General features: G+C 34.6%; 1 protein-coding gene and 1 long non-coding RNA gene across 3 annotated transcripts; one reads left to right on the forward strand and one right to left on the reverse strand.

The window, feature by feature from the left end:
• The first annotated feature begins 967 nt into the window (after window positions 1–967).
• LOC113066530 (deformed epidermal autoregulatory factor 1 homolog) lies at window positions 968–16,685 on the forward strand. 2 transcript variants are annotated; one of them, XM_026238410.1, is made up of 13 exons: window positions 970–1,586; window positions 2,606–2,703; window positions 4,047–4,176; window positions 4,249–4,395; window positions 5,842–5,981; window positions 6,937–7,002; window positions 7,706–7,747; window positions 7,825–7,948; window positions 8,957–9,085; window positions 11,281–11,495; window positions 13,685–13,750; window positions 14,811–14,900; window positions 14,968–16,685. In XM_026238410.1, the coding sequence occupies exons 1-13, from the start codon at window positions 1,403–1,405 to the stop codon at window positions 15,070–15,072; spliced, it is 1,536 nt and encodes a 511-aa protein (XP_026094195.1). In that variant the 5' UTR covers window positions 970–1,402; the 3' UTR covers window positions 15,073–16,685. The 2 variants fall into 2 exon arrangements, with proteins under 2 accessions (XP_026094196.1, XP_026094195.1); XM_026238411.1 differs by lacking the exons at window positions 13,685–13,750; window positions 14,811–14,900; window positions 14,968–16,685 and adding an exon at window positions 11,882–12,183 and having other exon boundaries at window positions 968–1,586.
• On the reverse strand, window positions 11,264–21,420 carry LOC113066532 (uncharacterized). The gene is made up of 3 exons (XR_003279182.1): window positions 21,296–21,420; window positions 13,467–13,718; window positions 11,264–11,390 (listed from the first exon to the last, which is right to left on the reverse strand). It is a non-coding gene; the product is annotated as an uncharacterized LOC113066532 (long non-coding RNA).
• Between the last annotated feature and the right edge of the window lie 1,578 nt (window positions 21,421–22,998).

A 22,998-nucleotide genomic window follows, 5' to 3' on the forward strand; every position in this document is an offset into this window, starting at 1 on the left:
ATAATTATATGATGCTCAATTATTATTAATCTTTTTTGGCACTAATTTTAAAAACTATTATCAAGGTTGAAATTTTTTTGTAACATTGTAAACGTCCAGTTCAGTATGTCAGACATTTTAAATAATTATGATTTAATAGTAAAAACATAAATAAATAATAAAATGTATTATTTCTTTTTTTTTTTTTTTTTTTTTTTTTAAAAGAAGTCTCTTGGGCTGTTTTTGTTAAATAAAAAAATATAGTAAAACAGCAATGATATAAAATATTATTACAATATAAAATAACTGTTTTTCTATTTAAATCTATTGTGAAATGTGATTTATTTCTGTGATGCAGCGCTGTATTTTCAGCATCATTACTCCAGTCTTCAGAAATCTTTCTAATATGCTGATTTGCTGCTCAATATACATTTTCATTGGCACTCATTATAAAACGATAACATTCGCTATCATTCATAAACTTGAAATAATGAATCAAGTCACTTTATGATAAGGTTCCATTAGTTAATGCATTAACAAACAATGAATAATACATTTATTACATATTTATTAATCTTTGTTAATGAAAATACAGTGTGTAGTTCATGTTGACTCACAGTGCATTAACTGCATGTTAACAAGATAGCTCACAACTTATTCCAGGTAATAAATTACAGAGGTAAACAAAGAAACAGACCATCAGCTATTAATATCCACATCCAGAAATCTTAATCGAGACTTGAATAAATAAATTATAAAAAAAAAGTTATTTCCAGTATAGTCAAATACATTTTATTGTAATCATGTACTCTAATAAGGCAATATTTATATTATTATTAAGAATAATATTATTACATGGATCACAGTGTACTCTGCAATAATAATTTACAATAAAAAAATTAATAACTAATAGTAAAAAAAACTAATAGTATTTTTCTTTATTAAATTTGATAAATTTAATAAATCAATTTATTTGATGAAACTCAAGTCTTCCTTATAATGTCATAAAAAATTCGAATACTTCGAAATAAAAATGTAAAATAATTACAATTAATATCGCAAAACGAAATAATAATAAAAAAAATCTACATTTGTGTACTGTTGACTGAAAATCACGTCTGCTCTCGAGCGTGGTTTCGTGCTACGTCGTGTTCTTTCGACAAGTTCCGTTTTGATTCGGTAATTTCCGCTTACTCTCCTTCCTGTGTTGATCTCCGTCCCCAGTAAAGACACTCGGAGGCCATTATCTCGCTTTCATACCTTGAAGAAAAATAAATCGTTTTTTATAAATCAATTATTTATTCGTGCAAGTTGACCAAGCGCTCGTTGGAAACCTGCACCTTTACGAATCGTGAGGCACGCGCACCTCGTCTCGACAGTCCTTCGGATAATTTCGGCTGCTTTCGTGCGCCGCTGTTTTGAAATGGACACGACTGAACCGGCGGCGAAGGCGCTCGAGCTGAGCGACGCGTCCGCGGGAGAGACGGTAGGTTCGGATACCGAGTCGGAGGCCGAAGTCGCCACGATGACTGTGATGGGAGAAGCGGGAAACATCGACATCACCGAATCCCTACCGAACCCAGAAGATGCCGAAGCGGCGTTCGCGGGTCAGTGTGCGCATGCGCAAACCACACGCTCTTTTAATCCTTTATACAATGAATGATCTTTTATTTTTCACTGATTAGAAAAAGGCTTATTTTCACATTTATTAATCTCAGTTCATGCTAATTTAAAGATTTACTAATGCATTATTAATAGTAAAACTTGTGCTTGTTCACATGAGTTAATTTGCATTATGAATGAACATGAGCTAACATTGAACGACTGCATTTTAATTTACTAACACTGACAAAGATGAATAAATACTGTAATGCATGTATTGTTCAATGTTTATTCATGTTAGTTATAACAACATTAACTAATGGATCCTTATTGTAAAGTGTTAGCGTTTTTCTGAGTGCCAATAAAAAAATTATAATAATAAAAAATCATAAAATCACATTTCACAATATATTTAAATAGAAAACAGATATTTTAATTTGTAATAATATTATTACTGTTTTACTATGTATTTTTTATTTATTTAATAAAAACAGCCCAAGAGACTTCTTAAAAAAAAACCACACAATTAATTGTTATTTATTATATATTTTTTATTAAATCTTAATTATGCAAAATATTTGACATACTGAACTGAACGTTTATAATGTAACAGAAACATTTTCAACATTGATAATACTTTTTTGTTTAATTAGTGCCAATAAAAAAAAATTAAGCTTCATATTAGAATTATTTCTAAAACTGGCGTAATGATGCTGAAAAAAAATCAGCTTTGAATCATGCACTGGAATAAATAACATTTTACAATACATTGGGATAACTGGGAACAAATTTGTATTAATATTTTATGTCATTACTATTTTTATTACAGTATTTTTCTTTAATAAATACATCCCAAAAGACTTCCTTAAAAAAAGAATTTATTCATTTGTATGATTAAATCTTAATTATTCAAGTACAATACTAATGTGCACCTACCTACCACCTACCCAAAGTCATCTAAAGTGTGTGTGTGTGTGTGTGTGCGTGCGTGCGTGTGTGTGTGTGTGTGTGTGTGTGTATGCAGAGGTGACAGCCGTCACTGTTGGGGACGTCCAGAGTTCAGATGGCTCTGTGTTCACGTCTACAGTAGCCACAGCAGCGTCCATCCCTGAACACGTGCTCGTAAGATAAAACACTCGACACCCATCAATCATTTACAGGTCAGAAGTCAGAATTGATTTCTTAATAAAGTCATGGAATATTGGCATATGACAATACCATGATACTTTGATAGAAACCAAAACTGTGGCACTGTATGATTATTAATATATTTTCACATACCATGATAAAACCATCTTGCATGTCCAAAATTGTTTAATTTGGATAACTTATTTTATAACTAATTTCAAATAATGTAAAAGTATTCAATAATGTTAATTTAAAATGATTATTGTAATGTTTTAGAAATTGAAAATGTATATCAAAATGATGCATTTGATATTTTGTAGATCTCTTCTTGCTGAATTATTTATTTATTTGCTTGCTTTTCACCATTAGAAGTTTTTTTTTTAATTGAACCTAATTAAACTAAAACTAAAACCAAGGCACTGTATGGTAACTATATTAATATATAATGATAAAACCATCTTACATGTTATTTTAGTTAACTTTTTAGTATCATAGAGATTTATTATATAATATAGTTTTATCAGGATTTTGAATTCGTTTTTATTTTTATAATGCCATTAAGTTTAGTTAGTTTTAGTATTTTTGTGTTATTTTGGGTTTTATTAGTTTTATATATATATATATATATATATATATATATATATATATTGCTGTCACACAATTAATTGCGATTAATTGCATCAAAAATAAAAGTTTTTGTTTGCATGATATATGAGTGTTTACTGTGTGTGTGTGTATATATATATATATATATATATATATATATATATATATATATATATAAATACAAAAATGTTCATGTATATATTTAAGAAAAAATATGTTGTTTATATATTAAATATATTTAAAAAAATTGTCAATATATACATTTATATACATGTAAATATTTTCTAAATATAAACTGTATGTGTGTGTGTGTGTATATATATATATATATATATATATATATATATATATATATGCAAACAAAAACTTTTATTTTGGATGCAATTAATCGCAATTAATTGTGTGACAGCAATATATATATATATATATACTTTATTATAGCTTTTATTCATTTCAGTAGTCATTTTAATATGTCATGTTAAACTAATTAAAATGAGAAAGGTTTCTTTGGCAAATTGCTCTAATAAAGTTAAATTTTATTATATTTTATTCAATTTCAGGTAGGGTTTATTTTACGTCAGTTAACAAAAATAGTTATAGTTTCAGTTTTAGGCCAAAACAATCATGGTAATACTATACATCTTTAGTAAGTGTGAAGTAAATGTAAGGACAGGTATGTTTTGGATCAAGATAAAGAGCTGAGATTTAATATGTGTTAATGATTGGTGCAGACGGGCAGAACCACGCTTCAGATCGGAGACAGTCTGAGTACCCAGAAGGCCACGCTGATCGTGGTGCACACGGATGGGAGCCTCGTAGACGCCACAGGACTGAAAGCCACCTCAACACCTATGACTCCTGGTAAACCGATAACACTAGATTCAGATTAAATGAAATGCAGTGTTTCTATACACATGTGTTTATCCCTCTCAGGTCCTCAAACCCCGAGCACCCCTCTGACGTCTGGGCATGAGAAGGACGTCTCTAAGTACAACTGGGATCCGTCGGTTTATGACAACGAGCTCCCGGTGCGCTGCAGGAACACCAGCGGGATCCTGTACAAAAGCAGACTGGGCTCAGGTACACAGGCGACACAAGAGGGCATCCGAACCTCTCCAGAAGTGTGCAGGGAATCAAACACGCATCGTCTGCAGGACATGGACAGACAGATTTGCATTCGCACTAGAGTGTTCCAATTAGTAAAGATTGTTCAAAATTGTTTTAAAAAACTATATTGTTGTGCTATTTGTGATTATATGTGACCCTGGAGCAAAAAACCAGTCTTAAGTGTCAATTTAAAAAAAATTGAGATTTATACGTCGCCTGAACGCTGAATAAATCATCTTTCCATTGATGCATGGTATTGTTAGGAGCAGACTGTATTTTTCTGAGATGCAACTATTTGGAAATCTGGAATCTGAGGGTGCAAAACAAATCTAAATATTGAGAAAATCATCTTTAAAGTTGATAAAATGACATTTTTAGCAATGCATATTACTAATCAAAAATTAGGTTTTGATATATTTATGGCAGGATATTTACAAAATATCTTCATGGAACATGATCTTTACTTAACATCCTAATGATTTTTGGCATAAAAGAAAAATCAATCATTTTAACCCATATAATGTATTTTTGGCTGTTGCTACAAATATACCCCAGAAACTTTGTGCTCCAGGGACACAAATATGAATATGATTATAAAGCAGTTATTAATAACAATGATTATTTTTATTATGATGATTATTATGTATATATATATATATATATATATATATATATATATATATATATATATATATATATATATATATATATATATACTAAATAACTAAATATTTCACTTTAAAATAAAGAAATCAAGTAATTTAGTATTTAATCAAATTATTATAATTTTATTTTTAAAAGTAAACTGTAAAAATACAATGCTAATATTTATGACTTTATTAATTTCTTGGTTTCCAAACATTTAAATTAGTATTAATTAACTTACAAATTATTATTATATTATTTTATTATATTTATTATATCTTAGTTTTACAGTGAAATATTACTATATTTTTGTATTTTTAAGTAATTTAGTGATTTTCATAATTAAAATAATATGCTTTATATTTATCATAGTATTTTTATTATAACACTTTTTTTTTAGTTGTGAAAAAGTTTTAGAAATGAATTTTAAAGTAATTTTAAGGTATTTTCTAGGTGATAATTATTACATGAAAAGGCTAAATAATACACAAAAATTAGGCAACACTTTAAAATAAGCGACTAAGCACAAACGACTTTATAGTAAAGTGTTACCGGCTTCTTAGTGTCAAGGCAAAATTAAATATTGTGACAATAATAATAATTTTTTTACAACAAAAAAGGTCAGAAGAGAAACATCCACTGGACGAGGAATGAGAAAAATATATTTGTGCTGTTGTCTGTGCCATGATTCAAGTCTCTCTTATTACTATACAAGGACACATAATATAAGAATTGAGACACAGCCAGTGACTGATCTGTAACCTTTGACCTCAGGGGGCAAAGGGCGCTGTATCAAACACAACAATAGCTGGTACACCCCGACAGAGTTCGAGGGTATGTCAGGAAGAGCGAGCAGCAAAGACTGGAAGAGAAGCATCCGCTACGCCGGCCGACCTCTACAGTGTCTGATCCAGGTCACACACACACACACACACAGAGACACACACACACACAGACACACAGACACACACACACACACACACACACACAGACACACACACACAGACACACACACACACAGACACACTCACACACACACACACACACAGACACACACACACACACACACACACAGACACACACACACAGACACACACACACAGACACACACACACACAGACACACTCACACACACACACACACACACACACACACAGACACAGACACACACACACACAGACACACACACACACAGACACACACACACACACGCACACGCGCACACACAGACACACACACACACAGACACACTCACACACACACACGCGCGCACACAGACACACGCACACACAGACACACACACACGCACGCACACACACACACACACAGACACACACACACGCACGCACGCACGCACACACACACACAAAAACACACATCCACACACACACACACACGTGCGCACACACACACACACACGTGCGCACACGCACACACACACGCACCCACAGACACGCACACACGCACCCACCCACACACACGCACCCACACACACACACACACACAGACACACACACAAAAACACACATCCACACACACACACAGACGCACACACACACAGACACACACGCGCACACAGACGCACACACACAAACACACACACAAGCACACACACACGCGCGCACACAGACACACGCACGCACACACGCACGCACGCACACACACAGACGCACACACACACACAAACACACACACACAGACACCCACACACACACAAACACACACACAGACAGACACTCATTCAGCAGATCAACCCAGGCCTGTTGCAGTATTTGAATGGAGCGTGTGTGTGTGTGTGTGTGTGTGTGTGTGTGTGTGTGAGTGCGTGTGTGCGTGTCTGTGGGTGTGTGTGCGTGTGTGTTTTGGCAGGAGCGTATCCTGAATCCTCACGCAGCGTCCTGTACGTGTGCGGCCTGCTGTGATGATCTGTCCACAGTGAGTGACGCATCATAAATCATAATCATGATAATCATAATAGCTGAAGACTACTCAGAGTAAAGAGGAAAAATAATGTTTATGAAAATGACAACTGAAAAAAATAAAATACAAAGGAAACAAAAATGTGATTTAAAAAATATATACTATAATAACATAAATAAAATAATAAATAAATAGAAATATTATTGTTGTGTCTAAATAGTAAACCCCTTTTTGAGAGAAGCTCAGTCAAGTGAATATATAAATGTATATTATATTAATTATTTTACTTAGTAAATCTTTTTCAGTTAAACTATATATTAATTATATATGATTTATGTTACATTTTATAATACTAATATGAATTGTTATTTAAGTATTATTATTACACAGTGACATAAAATCATATAATTATTTTCAATCAAGCAATATATTTTTAAATAAATATTATGTAAAAAAGGAACCAAAAACATGAAAATGAAAATAAAACATGTTATGGTTGTGTCTAAATACGGAGATAAATTCATTGATGAGTGAATGTTTATTAAATAGATTATAATTGTATAAAATATTATTAATATATATAATAGTAAAATAATAATCATATAGATGCAATAAAAATAATATGATTATTATGCAATATAATGTATGTTGCATGTGAATCTGTGAATTGTTTGGACAGTCTTGAGCTGAGCGTTTTTCTTTGCTGTTTCTTCTCCAGTGTATGAAGGAGGGATCTTTCGAAGGAGAGAACATCTCAATGGTAGTCTGTCGTGTCTGAGTCTCAGTTGTGATGTAATAAGGCTCTTGAGACTGATTCTGGATTCCTGTGCCCCACAGACGGGCCCCGTCAGACTGTTCGTCCCCTACAAGAGAAGAAAGAAGGACAGCGAGCGCGCAGCTTCTCCGGAGAAGAGAGAAGCTCAGTCTCCGAAGAACATCACCCTGGCTCCTGGAGCAACATGTGAGAGTCGTACTGCTGCACAATTATTACAATATATTAACATCCCATCAAACACTGATTAACTGTTAACATCCATCTACACCCAAAATCATTTTGCTGCTAATTTTAAATAAAATGACTTAATTTAATAATTAACCAAGCATGAGGTCAGAACTATGTTTTATTTTTATTTTTTTTTGTGTTGACTAGCAACTAACAACTTTATAAAAAAAAAAAAAAAAAAAAATATATATATATATATATATATATATATAAAATAAAAAGTTAAGTTTGCATTAAAAAATAAATAAATTATATTCATATACACATACACACACACGCACACACACACACACACATATATATATATATGTAATAATTATAATTAATTAAAATAAATAAAATAATACAATAGAATTTATTATTTAAAAATACTATAATAATAATAAAATACAAAATAAATTCATTATTTTCTGCTTGTGATTAAAATTAAAAAGCATAAATAATACATATTATATAATACACAAATTAATAAATATTAAAATTAATAAAATATAAAATAAATTAATAAAATTAAAAAAACAAGTGCATCATTTTCTGCATCTAGCTGATGCATCTTTGTTTTGGAAATGTCATTAATTGTATATTGTATTTCAGACAGATACATAAAATTTTTATATAATTTATTTATTATTGTTGTGTAATTTTTTTAATTTTAGATTTTTAATTGTGTTATTGTATTTATTTTAATCAAGCAGTATAAATAAATATTAACATTATTTTAAAAGCATATAAAAATAAAAATATATAAGAAATATTTTTTTTTATTTTTTTTTAAATTGTTGCATCAAAAATAGTAAATCATTTTAAGTGGAACTTAATAATATATAAATATAAAGTTGTGTATTATTAAAAGTGTTATATAAATGTTATATACTAATATTATTATTCCAGTATCCAAAGAGATAAAGTGTATCAAACAAAATGTATCAAATTCTCTCAGGTTCACGTCTGTCTGTCTGCTCTCAGTTACGATGACCCCGTCTGGACAGATCACCACATCAGGCACGCTGACCTTTGACCGAGCGGTGTCAGGAGAGACGGCGTCCATCATCTCGGACAGCCCTGCGCCCGCAGACGTCTTCTCCAACACAACCGGTGCGTGGTGTCTTCACAAACACTTCAGCCTGACCACATACTGACATGCTGCTATTTTACAAAGTATGTAGTATGAATTTTGTGCACAGTATGTACTCTTCTATTTCATACTTCCCAAATGTGCAGTGTAGAATAAAGTACACTGTGAGGAATACTGTATCCCACAATGCAATGCACTTGGGTTGACCTCCTATTTCCAGTAAGGTAAAAGATTTCTTTTTTCTTCAAACGTTGAGGGATTATTACTCATAAGTGTATGATAACTTCTGTTAAATGGCACATGTGTGGGACAGGGAGGGTACATCAGGACAGATAAATTCACTTGATGCTGTTTTAGCACATTTAGCTAATTTGACATTCATTCTGTGCAATGTTATTCTTAAATCCTTAACAGAAAAAAACACTCAGTGTCTTAAGTCAAAAACAATAAAAAAAAAAAACCACTTATTTTAACCTTTGTGTTCCTGTGGCTCAGTGGTAGAGCATTGTGTTAGCAGCGCAAAAGGTTGTGGGTTCGGTTCCCAGGGAATACATGTTAGGTAAAAAAACTTTAGCCTGCTAAAGGCATAAATTTAATTTACAATTTAAGTCTAAAAACATAATGCATTATTTCAAAAACAAAAAATTTAATTGAATAAATCGAATCAAATAAATATTCAGTTAAATTCAATCAAGTTATCCAATGAAATATTTCATATTTTAATAAAAATTTTATCTTTCCTGTTGATGTCACCAAGTCTGCTTAGGTTTCCTGATGTATGAAGTCATGCACAATTCTTTTTTTTTTTTTGCAGTGAATGGGTGCCGTCAGAATGAGAGTCCAAACAGCTGATAAAAACATGCAGCTTTACTCTTCACAAGCTGTTAAACGCTGGACTGGAGTGGTGTTGATTATTGTGATGTTTTTATCAGCTGTTTGGACTCTCATTCCGACGGCACCCATTCACTGCAAAGTGATGCAATGATACATTTCTCCAAATCTGCTCTGATGAAAAACTAACTAATCTACTTTCTTAAAAAGCACATTTTCATTTTTGAGTGAACTGTGCGTTTTTGTTTAGAGGTTTTTTACATACAAATGTCTATATAGTTTTTAATTTAGTTTTTGTTATTTTAGTAGAAAAATTTAAACTAACTTAAAATGGGAAATTTCAGTTGAAATTTAATATTTTAGGAACTAGCTAAAATAAAATTTTTATTTAGTCACAACATTCATTTTTATTCCAGTTTTTATTTTAATGCATCAAGTTTTTATTCTATTTGATTTCATGTTTAATTGATTTAATTCATACAACTGATCAAGTTGAACTAAATCCATTTATGTAATATTTTAGCAACTAGCTAAAATAAAAAAAAGTTTTCTAAATTCTATTTCATTTTTCTTTTTTGTTTTAGAAATCTGATTAAAAAAAAGTTAAACTCAATTTTTGTTTTGTTTTTATGTTCTATTTTAATTAATTTCATGTTTATTTTATTAGCTATAATAACCCTGTAGAGCAGTCTTTAGAAAATGAATATATATTAAAGATTTTTTATTTTTTACTGATGATTGGGAAAAACATGGAAATTAACCGTTTCATATTTTAATTTTGATTAATTGTATAATTTATTCTAACTAGTGAACTAAAAAAATTTAGTTTATTTTTTTCATGTTTATTTATTTTTTTGTTTCCTATAATAACCCTATATATATATATATATATATATATATATATATATATATATATTTTTTTTTTTTTTTTTTTTAGATATAAGACATGTTTGAGTAAGCAGATAAAGTGAACTTACTGACATCAGGACGTGTGAGATCTGTTGAATTATGGGAGATAAAACATACAGACTGATGTTGTATTGTTAGCCACATTCACATATATTCACGTTCATCCAAAAGAAACACATATGAGATGAGTTGTTTCTCCCAGACGGCATTGAGATTCAACAGAGAACAAGTGAAGTCAACATAAACTTGTGTTCGTCTGGGTCTCCTCCTTTCCTGTCTCTCCAGTCCACATTTCCAAACAGTTTCATCTTTTTTTAGAGCAAAAAGCTTTTATAATCAAATGTGGGTCAGGGTTAATGGAAGATCAGAAGAGGACGGACTGTAAATGTACTCGTCAAAGTCGGTTCACCTCTACAGAGGAACATTTAATGTCCTAGGTCAGGTTTCATCTCGAATGTGTGTTTCTCCTCCTCAGTGCTGGCCAGTCTTCCTGCGCTGACCGTGGTCTCTCCGCAGCCCAAACCCTCTCCATCAGGACCGCTCATGAACGGGCTGGAGATGGCCGAGCAGCGGACCTGGCTTTACCTGGAAGACATGGCTAATACACTGCTCAACAACGTCCAGCAGCTCAAAGTCCTCATCGCACAGGCCAAACAAGCCGGTCAGAGCGGAGCGCATGTCAGGAAAGAGGTGACCCCAACACTCAAGTCTTTCTTCAAATACACTGTTCTGGTGGAAACCAAGTTTGGTGTTTTTAATATGCTTAAAGATAAAACCATTACATCAGATAGCTTTGACTTCTTCAGTGAACCAAGTGAAGGGATTAGCTGAGTGGAGGCGGGGCCTAATTTGCATATTCATAAAGTCATTAGGATATTTAAAGGGCACCTATCATGGAATTTAGAAATTTACCTTTCATGTAGTGTGTAACGTAGATCTAAGTGAACAAAAACGTCCTGCAAAGTTTGAAATATGACAGTGCACCGTATATAAAGTTATTGTCTTTCAAAAGTAAGAGTCGACTCCGAGTCATTTTTATGAATCGTTAGAAGACCGAAGCTTTTTTCTCTGACTAGATGACGTCAACTTGTCAAGTTATTTGAATACGACACGCCCACTTATTGCGCTCCAAGACGCCAGTGAAAACTAGAAAACAACATGGCGACGAGACGCTGTGTTCTGAAGTGCGACTCGAAAGCAAACTTCACGCCATTTTGAAGACGATTGCTTTACCAACTTAAATGCAATCAAACTTGGATTCGCGAGCCGGCTGATATTGAAGGAAGGTTCAGTTCCAAGTGTATTTGCATCAGCTTCCTCCTCCGTATCACAACCTGTAAGTGTTATTAATAACTGTTGCTTTTATGTTTTATGTAGCATGCTTCATAATTTTTGAGTTTGTTGTGTAAGCACCGTTTAGCTTCTAGGTCTTCAATGACAATTGTATTGAGATATGTGAATTGTTTGTCGTTGTTTTCGGAGTTTTCTTTAAGAATAGAGTCATACATCGTAGTAACGTAACGTTACTGCATTTTATTTATTTATTTTTTGGTAAAAACATTATGTTTATGCATCGAGTTAATGCAAACGAAGACTGTGCTTTTACAATATGAACTCTGGGCTATACTCGCTAACGTCACGTAAAGGCGGGGTTTTGAAAAGTGAATCACTAAACGAATCAATTGAGAATCGCTATCAAAACAGGTAAAAATAAATGCATATTATAAGAAAACTAAAGTCTTTATTGTCATTGCATGCATGCAAAACTGTTTTTGGGGACTTCTAAAACAATATTTGGAACATTTTAAATGCCATAATAGGTGCTCTTTAATCATGTTCCATGAAGACCCTTAGTAAATCTCCTACTGTAAATCTATCTAAACTTACGTTTTGATTAGTAATATGCATTGCTAAGAACTCTATTCGGACAACTTTAAAGATTAATTTCTCAGTATGGTTTTTTTTTTTTTGCACCCTCAGATTCCACATTTTCTAATAGTCGTATCTCGGCCAAATATTGTCTGATCCTAACAATACCATGCATCAAAGGAAAGATGATTTATCCAGCGTTCAGATGATGCATAAATCAATATTTTGAAAACTTTAGTCTTATGACTGGTTTTGTGGTCCAGGATCCAAAATGAGATGAAGGGGGTTATATTTAAGCTATTTTAAGGCATTCAGAATTTGTCAGAAACATAATTTTTATCTGTAATTAGATTTAATTATCAAAATTTAGTTTTAAGGGAAAAAATGGTGACTGCACGAGGACTTTAATTAGGTAATTTCATGAAAGAATAGAGTTTATCGAACACTAAGCTTCCCTACATCAATAAGAGCATTTATTAAATCTAAACTGAAAAAACTGGCCATTTCTGATTTTTTTGGCATAAGCGTGAATACATATGCAAATTGTGTTTAGATATGATCCAAAGAACTAAATTACGACTGTTTTTGGTCTCAGCAGCCTTTACTGACAGTAAGTTAATGCACTTATGTTATGTTTAACATAAAAAAGTATTTTAAGTCTAAGGATATTAAATAAAAATTCACCAAATAAACTTTCTCAATATATTTTCCTGTTCTCATTAAGGACGATTCATCAGTGGATGTTAGTTTTATCATTGTTCAATAAAATATTACAACTTTAGAACAACTCACCTTCCTGCTGATGTCATCAAGGCCACTTAAGTTTCAACCAATCGGCGATTTCGATGTTTCAGTATATGGAGTCGTCCGCCATACCTGAATGCAAAAGCTAAATATTGACTTGTTTGGGGTGTGAGAAACCTTTACAGACATTATAAGTTGATAGAGGGGAATAGTTTATTGTATGACCCCTGTGAGAAGCATCATGTATTCATGTGTTTCTCTCGCAGTCCTTTCAGAGTCAGCTGTCACTCAGTGAAGAACCTGAGGGGAAAATCACTGAAATCATCATTAAGGTACGGTAAATCTCTCACTCTCTGTGTGTGTTATCATATCAGTGCTGTTTATCAGTCAGAATCAGCAGCTGGAAAAGCCAGAGAAAACACAGACGCTCGTTTTTAAACACAAATGCTTGTTTAAAATCCTAATTTGTGTTGAGGCAAAAATGTACTTTCTTTCATTATTTACTTACAGTTATAGCTGTATCATTCTTTTTTGGCTTGAAAACTAAAAGGATATTTTGTAAAATATCCAGGCTGCTCTCGATTCACTTTTATGGAGATATGTGATTTGATATTTATAATGTTATATACATAATGCTTTTGACAACATTATTTTTTACATTTATAGTTCTTACAACACATAAGGTGTAAATATTTGTTAATATTAAAGGTGCAGTAATAGAAAATCAACAAAACACACCCCTATCTTATTAGCCCCGCCTCCAAATTAATGAAAATGCTGTTGAACAAAGGGAACTCCCCCATCATGTGTGGACACGCCCCTTACTGGTGATTGGCTAAAAGTATGTTTTGGTGCTCAGAAAACACCTAACTGCACCTTTCATTATTTTATTAATATTATTACTGTTTATTTACAAAACAATATTAATTATATTATATAAGAAAATTGTACATAATGAATAATAAAGATTTTTTGGTACTGTTTTTGAAAAGTCTGCAAAAGTTTTTTTTTTTTTTTAAAGTTTGACTGTTTTTGTTTCATTTTAAAAAGAAGACATTTTCATTACAATATCAGTTTTGTAAATATTATTTGAATGCAAGGAAGTAGAATTTAAACAACCCGAGTTCAAAGCAGTTCATGACTCATTTTCAACTTTTTTTTTTTTTGAAGCCATGACGTTTGAAAATTGATAGGACAGAGAAAATATTCAAATGTAGATAATCAAGTTGAATTCCATATAACTTTTTTTTTTTTAAGCTGAAATTGCTCAACTTATTTTGATGAGCTGATGTACATGACGTACTGGTAATATCATTTTTTACAGTGTAGATGGAGAGATGAACTGTTCTCTTAGCAGTATTAGCAGTAGCATGCTCTCTTCTGTGTTTCCAGCACACGTGTGTGAACTGCGGCCGAGAGGCGTCCAGTGAGTGTACAGGCTGCCATAAAGTCCATTACTGCTCGGGCTTCTGTCAGCGGAGGGTAAGTCCAGCCCCAGCATTCACCCTCATAGCAAAGCAGTTTTATATTTCGATCTGTCTTTCTGCAGGACTGGAAGGAACATCAGCTGATCTGCGGTCCACAAGGCACGAGCGTCAGCATCCAGGAGGACGCACAGATGCTCGGTGTGGAGCTGGAGAAAGGGAAAGCCTAGCGTTTTATACAGTATGAAGTTTAGATGCTTGCTTCCGCTCATGTGTTTTAGTTTAGCTCTAAAGCCTCATAGTAACAGCTCCCTCACACACAGGGAGATATAAAGCATACACGGATGACGTCTGTACCATTGGAACGGTTTCACCACCTCACTATGGGTTTTATATGTGAAATAGTCCTTAAAGGGAAAGTTAACCAAAAATCACTTCCCCAACCCTCATGTTTTTCCGAACCATGCTCATGATTTCCATTAAATTATGATATAAAATAACCAGTTTTTAAGCTTTTAAATGTGGAGGGGGAAGGGGGGTGTAATTCACATGATCTGAGATTTAAGATATTCACTGTGTGGTAGCGATCAAATCTATGAAAGCTTGTTTCCGCCACGGGAAATAGAATTTAACAGGGAGTTTAGTCTTTTTATCTCACAGTTATGAGGAAAAATTCAGAGCTGTGAGATATACATTCGCAATTACGAGAAAAAAAATCTAAACTAAAGTCACATTTGCCTTTCCTATTTTTAACAAAAACTTATCGGGAGACGGAAAATCAGAATTGAGAGAGAAATGGTCCGAATTCTGAAAATTGAATTTCTGACTATTTTTCTCATATATCAATTTTTTTCTTTAAATAAATGGGTTTTACGTGTAATTAATAAAAATTTATAATTGTGACTTGTTATCTCACATTTCTTCATTTTTCCTTGCAATTCTGAGTTTACATCCAAATTCTGAGAAAAAAAAGAAAAATTGTGAGATAAACTTACAGAAATGTGAGGTTAAAAGTTGCAGTTATAATGTTTAATTGCATGGTTAAAATAAAATGAGAGAGATGTGAAGTCAGCATTGTGAGAAAAAAGTCAGAATTCAGACTTTTTTCGCATAATTGCAAAAAATGTCTGAATCTGAGATAAAGTCTCAATTCCCTTTTTTTACCTCTTTTTTAAACCCATGGAAAAAAAGCTTCCATATAAATCTCAGCAGAGCAGCTCAAAACATTATTTCGTCTCCTACAGGAGAAACTTCACTGAAGTTGAGTAAATGATGACAGAAGTGTTATTCCTTTAATTGGACAATAATACAGTATAATTTCAGGAACAAATTCTGATGAAGAATTGCGTTATATGTTATTATACATTAATAGTGTTTTCAAAACCAAAATAAAAGGGAAAATCAAGAGTTTTTTCATGCCTCTTTATTCATGATTTTGGATTTGATGTCACATGTGAAGTGCATTATCATGATAAGCTTTTATAATGGATATGACACATTGTAGAGATTAGCTGAGCTTTGCGAAGTAATCCAGTCCTAAAGCTAAAGATTTTACATTCAAAACTCTCTGATGTTAACCTGAACAAGTAGCTCATTTTCAATAAAAGATCTTTTTTCACTAGAGAAAGTTACAGGACGTTTTCCTACTGCACTGAACTTTAACTTCCTTCGACTGCCGTCTTGTTAGGCGACCCATTCAATGTGTCTTGATTCTGATCCGTTATGGGAATTATGGGAAGGGCGCTCAAGCCAAAGAGCTGGTCAGTGGCTCCAGAATCATCAAAAGTTTCCTATCAGATAGATGTTCAGAAGATGTCTTTAAGATGTTTATGATTTAAAACTGACGTCTAGATGTTCGTACGCAGTGTACAGACATCTGATAGACATCTTTAAGATGTCAGTTACATCTTAAAAAGTTAAAAAGTATCATTATTTTGTATTACTTTTTTAGAAAATGACAGCTTGTTTTGTTAGATAAGACCCTTATTCCTCGGTTGGGATCGTGTAGAATGCTGTGAAGCTGCACTGAAACTGTATTTTGGACCTTCAGCCCATTGATGCCATTGAAGTCCATTATATGGAGAAAAAACCTTCATTTATTTGACAGCAAGACATGAAGATGACATGGGGATGAGTAAATTGGAAGTGGACTAATTCTTTAATAAGGTTGTTGCACAAAAACATTTACACGCAATTTTTCTCAAATGTTTTAGTTTTAATAGTTTTTTTTATTAGAATTCGAAATTCAGATTTTAACGGGAACATATTAGCTGGGATATATCTCTGACCTCTGATTTGCAATTTTCAGTTTTTTAAGTCAGTCCTCAAAAAATATCCACCACTGGCTAAACATGTTCTATTAACAGATAATCACAGTAATAGTGATAATTCAGTTCTTCTGTGGACAAACTAGAGCTTAACCTGGACTGAAGCCGGAAACTTCTGTCTTCAGCAGAAATCCTGAATGAAGGAAAAGTCTCTGTGCTTCAGGGAAAGATTATCTAGGGCTGTCTTGTCCAATCTTCCTCTTTTCACGCTCTCTCTCTTTCACTCTCTATCTCTCACGCTCTCACTCTCACTCTCTATCTCTCATGCTCTCTCACGCTCTCACTCTCTCTCTCACTCTATCTCTCATGCTCTCACTCTCTCAATCTCACGCTCTCTCTATCTCTCACTCTATCTCTCACGCTCTCACTCTCTCTCTCACTCTATCTCTCACGCTCTCACTCTCTCTCTCACTCTATCTCTCACTCTCTCTCTCTCACTCTCTATCTCTCACGCTCTCACTCTCTCTCTCTCTCTCACTCTATCTCTCACGCTCTCTATCTCTCACTCTCTCTCACGCTCGCTCTCTCTCTCTCTCAATCTCACGCTCTTTCTCTCACTCTCACTCTCTATCTCTCACGCTCTCACTCTCTCTCTCACTCTATCTCTCACGCTCTCTCACGCTCTCACTCTCTCTCTCACTCTATCTCTCATGCTCTCACTCTCTCAATCTCACGCTCTCTCTCTCTCTATCTCTCACTCTATCTCTCACGCTCTCACTCTCTCTCTCACTCTATCTCTCACGCTCTCACTCTCTCTCTCACTCTATCTCTCACTCTCTCTCTCTCACTCTCTATCTCTCACGCTCTCACTCTCTCTCTCTCACTCTATCTCTCACGCTCTCTATCTCTCACTCTCTCTCACGCTCGCTCTCTCTCTCTCTCAATCTCACGCTCTTTCTCTCTCTCTCACTCTCTATCTCTCACGCTCTCACTCTCTCTCTCACTCTATCTCTCACGCTCTCTATCTCTCACTCTCTCTCACGCTCGCTCTCTCTCTCTCTCAATCTCACGCTCTTTCTCTCTCTCTCACTCTCTATCTCTCACGCTCTCACTCTCTCCAACTCTCTATCTCTCACGCTCTCACTCTCTCTCACTCTCTATCTCTGACTGCTGAGTGTGAGAGGAGCGTTTGCGTGTGAATTGGAGCTTGTGAGTGAATTCTTTTTTTATCTTTCTTTCTTCTCTTTCTTTCTTGTATGGGTTATTGTTAAGAAGTGGTGGTGTATTTATTGGTCGGACATTGTCAGCCTCCAGAATGAACAGTGCCATTGTCATCTTTCTTAGCTCTGTTGAAAAGGCAAATTACTTAGTCGAGAATGGTATAGTGATTGAGAATCTTTTTACTCATGTTCTCCCACTTTCTATGCCATCAAAAAAAGTTTTGTTGTCAAACGTTCCGCCTTTCATTAGAGATGAAACTTTGGTAAGAATTTTATCACGATATTGAAAATTGGTCTCACCTATTAAATGATGATCTCCTCTTTTGAAACATGTGGTTTCATTTAGGAGATTCGTTTACATGATCCTAAAAGGTGATCAGGATTTAGATCTTTCTCTGCATATAAAAGTGGAGTTTGATTATGTCGTTTATGTTACCACGGACAAGATGAAGTGTTTTAAATGCGGATTAGCGGGGCACTTGATCTGTGCATGTCCTGGTAAAAGATCCAGGTAAAAGAACCTGAAAATGTGGTTGAGGAAAATAGACCGGGTGATGTTAAAACATTGAATATGCTAAAAAGTGTCAATTTACCTAAAGTTTTACTGCTCGATTCGTTTGGTGATGATCATGGCATTGAAATGGAGACAGAGCAGATTGATTTCAAAGTTCCGTCGAAAAGGAAAACATCTGACGAGTTTCAGACGGTTAGAGCTAAGAAAGCTGACGTGGATGTTTGTTGTGGTGAAAGTGAAGGTGAATCTTCTGATTCTAGCGTCAGTCTCTCTCAGATTGACTTCTCTAGTCGAGGTTGTGAAGTCGAAGACATTAAACGGTTTTTAAAAGCTACTAAAAACAAGAGAGGGGTCTGTGTAGCTGATTATTTTTCTGACACAAAGCAGTTCTTTGATAAAACCAGGTTATGTCGGAGAGTTTTACAAACAATCCGTCAGTGGAGGGGTGGCTATTCTTTTTTCTAAAGCTTTCAATCCAACTTCTTATCAGGTGGATGAAGTAGTTAAGGGCAGGCTTTTAAAAGTAAGAGCGATTTTTGAGAATTTTATTTTTGTTTTTATTTGCGTGTATATTCCAACCGCACCAATAGAAAGAATGCTATTTTTAAATACTTTGTGTTCGGTCTTACAAAAATGCTGTGTAGAAGAATATTTATTCGTGGGTGGTGACTTTAACTGTACAGTCAAACTTGGACAGAAACCATATTGAACCTCACTTGCCGTCTCGTAATCGTTTGATCCAGTTTGTCAAAACCCATGAGCTGTGATGTTTGGAGACAATTTAATGGGGCACAAAAACAGTGTGAAAGTGTGATTTCGCTGGCAAGATTGGATCGGTTTTATGTTTTTAAGCATCACTGTAATATTGTAAAGAAATGTTTAATTACCCCAGTGAGCTTTTCTGATCACAGTATGGTGCTGTGTTCTGTGTTTTTAAACTCCATTAAACCAAGAAGTGCATACTGGCAGCTTAACACTACTTTCTTAAGTGACAGGTACTTTAAGAACATCTTTAAACTGTTCTGGGATGAGTTCAGAACCACAAAGGGTTCTTTTAAGTCTCTACGACAGGGGTGGGATTTTGGGAAAGCCCAAATAAAACAATTTTGTTTGCAGTATACTCAAAACGTCACTAGAGAGACAAGTTTGATTATGAACACCTTGGAGACTGACATTTTTAAAACTTCTAGAATTAGCTGAGTCAACTGATAGCCGGAGGTATTTAGATTCATTGTCAAAGAAAAGGACACAGTTGGCTGATTTATTGAACATCAAAACACAGGGGGCTCTGGTCAGGTCAGGGTTCCAGAGTGCGGACCTGGAGTCTGGAGCAGGGCCGTGGAGAGACCTTTGGAGGGGCAGGTGCTCAAAGTATAAAAGGGGCACATGGAACATGGCTTTAAATGGCGCTGTTCAAAATATCAATACAACAATATATTGTGATGCATTCCTTGCTGATTCGCGTATAGATATGGATGGTTATGTATTGATAGAGCAGCAAATGCTTTGATGCAGTTTTGAAAAAGAAACAATAGAGAAGACAATTTTAAGTTTAAAATAATAATAGCTCTGGGATTAGAAACTGAAATGTCTTAAATTGTCCCAACCTGATGGCTTTTTCTTCTCTGTTCTACAGAATAATTAAGAACAGCTGTTATAGTAAAAACTATAGAAAACACTTGTGCCTCTACATTTTCCTCTTTCTCACCAGCCTCTGTCTCCTGGCTTGCTGTTCCCTGCTCTCTTTTTGTCACTTGTGCCTCTACATCTCCATCTTCTCATCTGATCTATTACTTTCCACTCTCTGTCCATCTAGGAACAAGGCTCAATTTACTATTTCAGCATTAATCTATTATTTTAACCATCACTACTACTCTTGCACCTATCAATAAGTCCACCTTAAATATTGATACAAAATATAAAAAACTGATACACTGGAATACAGTGATTCATATTATTATTACTGTTGTAGTTGTTGTTGCCTAAAATCGAACACCTTTGCGATGTAAACAAATGACAGGCTAAATTTGTTATTCATATCCTTCACACTGCACTTTAATATCAGGTATATTATTACATTGATACATGATATTTTTACATTTATTTCCAGAGAGATACTGAGTTTACAGGCTAAAGTGGTCTTGCTGTAGTAAACACCGTTGCTATTGTAGAAAAAAAATAATATATGGCTTATATGTATATAATCAGAAAGAGGGTGGGGGGGTCAAGGCGTTTTTTGGCAGGGTCTTGAGACCCCCCAGGACCCCCCCTAGCGCCGCCGGTGTTGTCGAATACAACCTTTTTTTTTTTTCAAACAGTTCCTTGAACAATAATAAGCTGACAATGAAGTAAATGTATAATTGTGGTGAAGTAGACACCTCGCTGGGCACGCACGTACACATACACACACCTGCATACACACCCCATTCACTTTTCATTCCCCTCTCCTTACCTGCTAGTTCTGCTGACGGCAAAGCGGGTGCACACGCCAGGCCGATGGCACACGGACATTTCTCCACCTAGCGTTTCCCTTTAAACCCGTCTCTTGCCGATCATTTCTCGCACACGCACATACACATACACATACACATACACATACACATACACATACACATACACATACACATACACTGTCCTTGTCTTTGTCTTGTTGTATCTATAGTCGATTAAATGTTTGTTCGAGGAGAGTTGACTGTCTTCTAGCGGGTAAATGTTGCGTCGGCCAAACAGAGCGCATGGAAGGCGCCCTCTTATGACGTACTGATTAGTCGCGTCGGCGCAGCACCGCTGAAAGCAGGCGAAACCATTGTCTTGTGTGTGAGGGGGGGAATTATATTTAACAAATGTGTCAAATATGTTTTACTTCTATGTAATATGGGTAATGAATAGGTGCCCTTTTGAATAATTGCTGGAAATACCATAATGTTGTTTTTAAGGTGTCTAGAAATGTGTGGAAGATCAAAAGGGTGGAAACCTGTTTTAATTACTTACCCTTGAATTAAATATGCCGAAAAGGGGCGGAGTCTGGAATATAAAAGGGGAGGCAAGACTCCATTCAGGACTTGTTAACCAAGTTAGCGAGAGAGCTACAGTGGAACCTCGAGCCGAACACCAACTTATTGTGGAGATTTTTTATATTGTGGATACAGTTTTCATCTTGTTTTGTTGTTTCTTTGATACTTTAGTATTTTTTTAGGGTTTCATGCACTTATTAAAGTAAATATTCCTCACTGTGGACTGTCTTGTTTATTGGCACTGTAAATGAACTACACCCTGCACGAAAGTGCTGTGCGAGTAAGCCATATTTTTTTTCCTCATGGACTCCCACAACTTTTTCCCTTCCCCCCCAAAGCAAGTAGTGGTCCTCGCTTCATCACAATAATAATTAGGACAGTTTATTAATTTACCGCTGTTAACGCGCGTGTGATGGGCGAAGACGCGCCGCGGAGCGTCAGACGCGCGTGAGGAACACAAACAGCAGAAAGGTAGGAAACTTCACTGCTCTTATTATTTCTCTTTTACTATAGCGATTTATTTTTAGATACGTTATCTGAGTCTTTCATATAGTTGTTTTATAAAAGCAGTAACTTTGAAATCAGCTCTGAAAGTTCCTGTAAGTGTTTAAAAACTAGTTATGATTTAATAACATGTTGAATGAATTTGGTAAGAACGGTATTCTACATTTTTTTACATAGAGGTTCTTAATATAGGCTGAAATATAGTGTTTTGTTTATAGTATAAAGGTGATCTTATGGTGCATTGCTAGTTAAAAGTTAGACTGTTAATATAATATAGAGGAAGATCAATCTTAATTATTTTTAAGATATTAAAATGCATTTATTTTTTACATTCGTTAGTTAAAGTTTTCAGATCGGGACTTCTGTTCGCTACTCCGTTGATTCAGATCGAGACTTCTGAGTCTGTTCGCGACTCGGTTGATTCAGTTCGGCACTTTGGAGTCTGTTCGCGACTCCGTTGATTCAGATCGGTACTTCGGAGTCTGTTCGCGACTCGGTTGATTCAGATCGGCACTTCGGAGCCTGTTCGCGACTCGGTTGATTCAGATCGGCACTTCGGAGCCTGTTCGCGACTCGGTTGATTCAGATCGGCACTTCGGAGCCTGTTCGCGACTCGGTTGATTCAGATCGGCACTTC

Source organism: Carassius auratus, chromosome 50 (genome assembly GCF_003368295.1).
Source record: "Carassius auratus strain Wakin chromosome 50, ASM336829v1, whole genome shotgun sequence".
Lineage (NCBI taxonomy): Eukaryota > Metazoa > Chordata > Actinopteri > Cypriniformes > Cyprinidae > Carassius > Carassius auratus.

Coding starts and splice junctions, on each gene's coding strand:
- LOC113066530 (XM_026238410.1), top strand. CDS start 1,403: ATGGACACGACTGAACCGGCGGCGAAGGCGCTCGAGCTGAGCGACGCG. Junction 4,396..5,841: donor CAAAAGCAGACTGGGCTCAG/GTACACAGGCGA, acceptor CTTTGACCTCAG/GGGGCAAAGGGCGCTGTATC. Junction 7,003..7,705: donor GCTGTGATGATCTGTCCACA/GTGAGTGACGCA, acceptor TTTCTTCTCCAG/TGTATGAAGGAGGGATCTTT.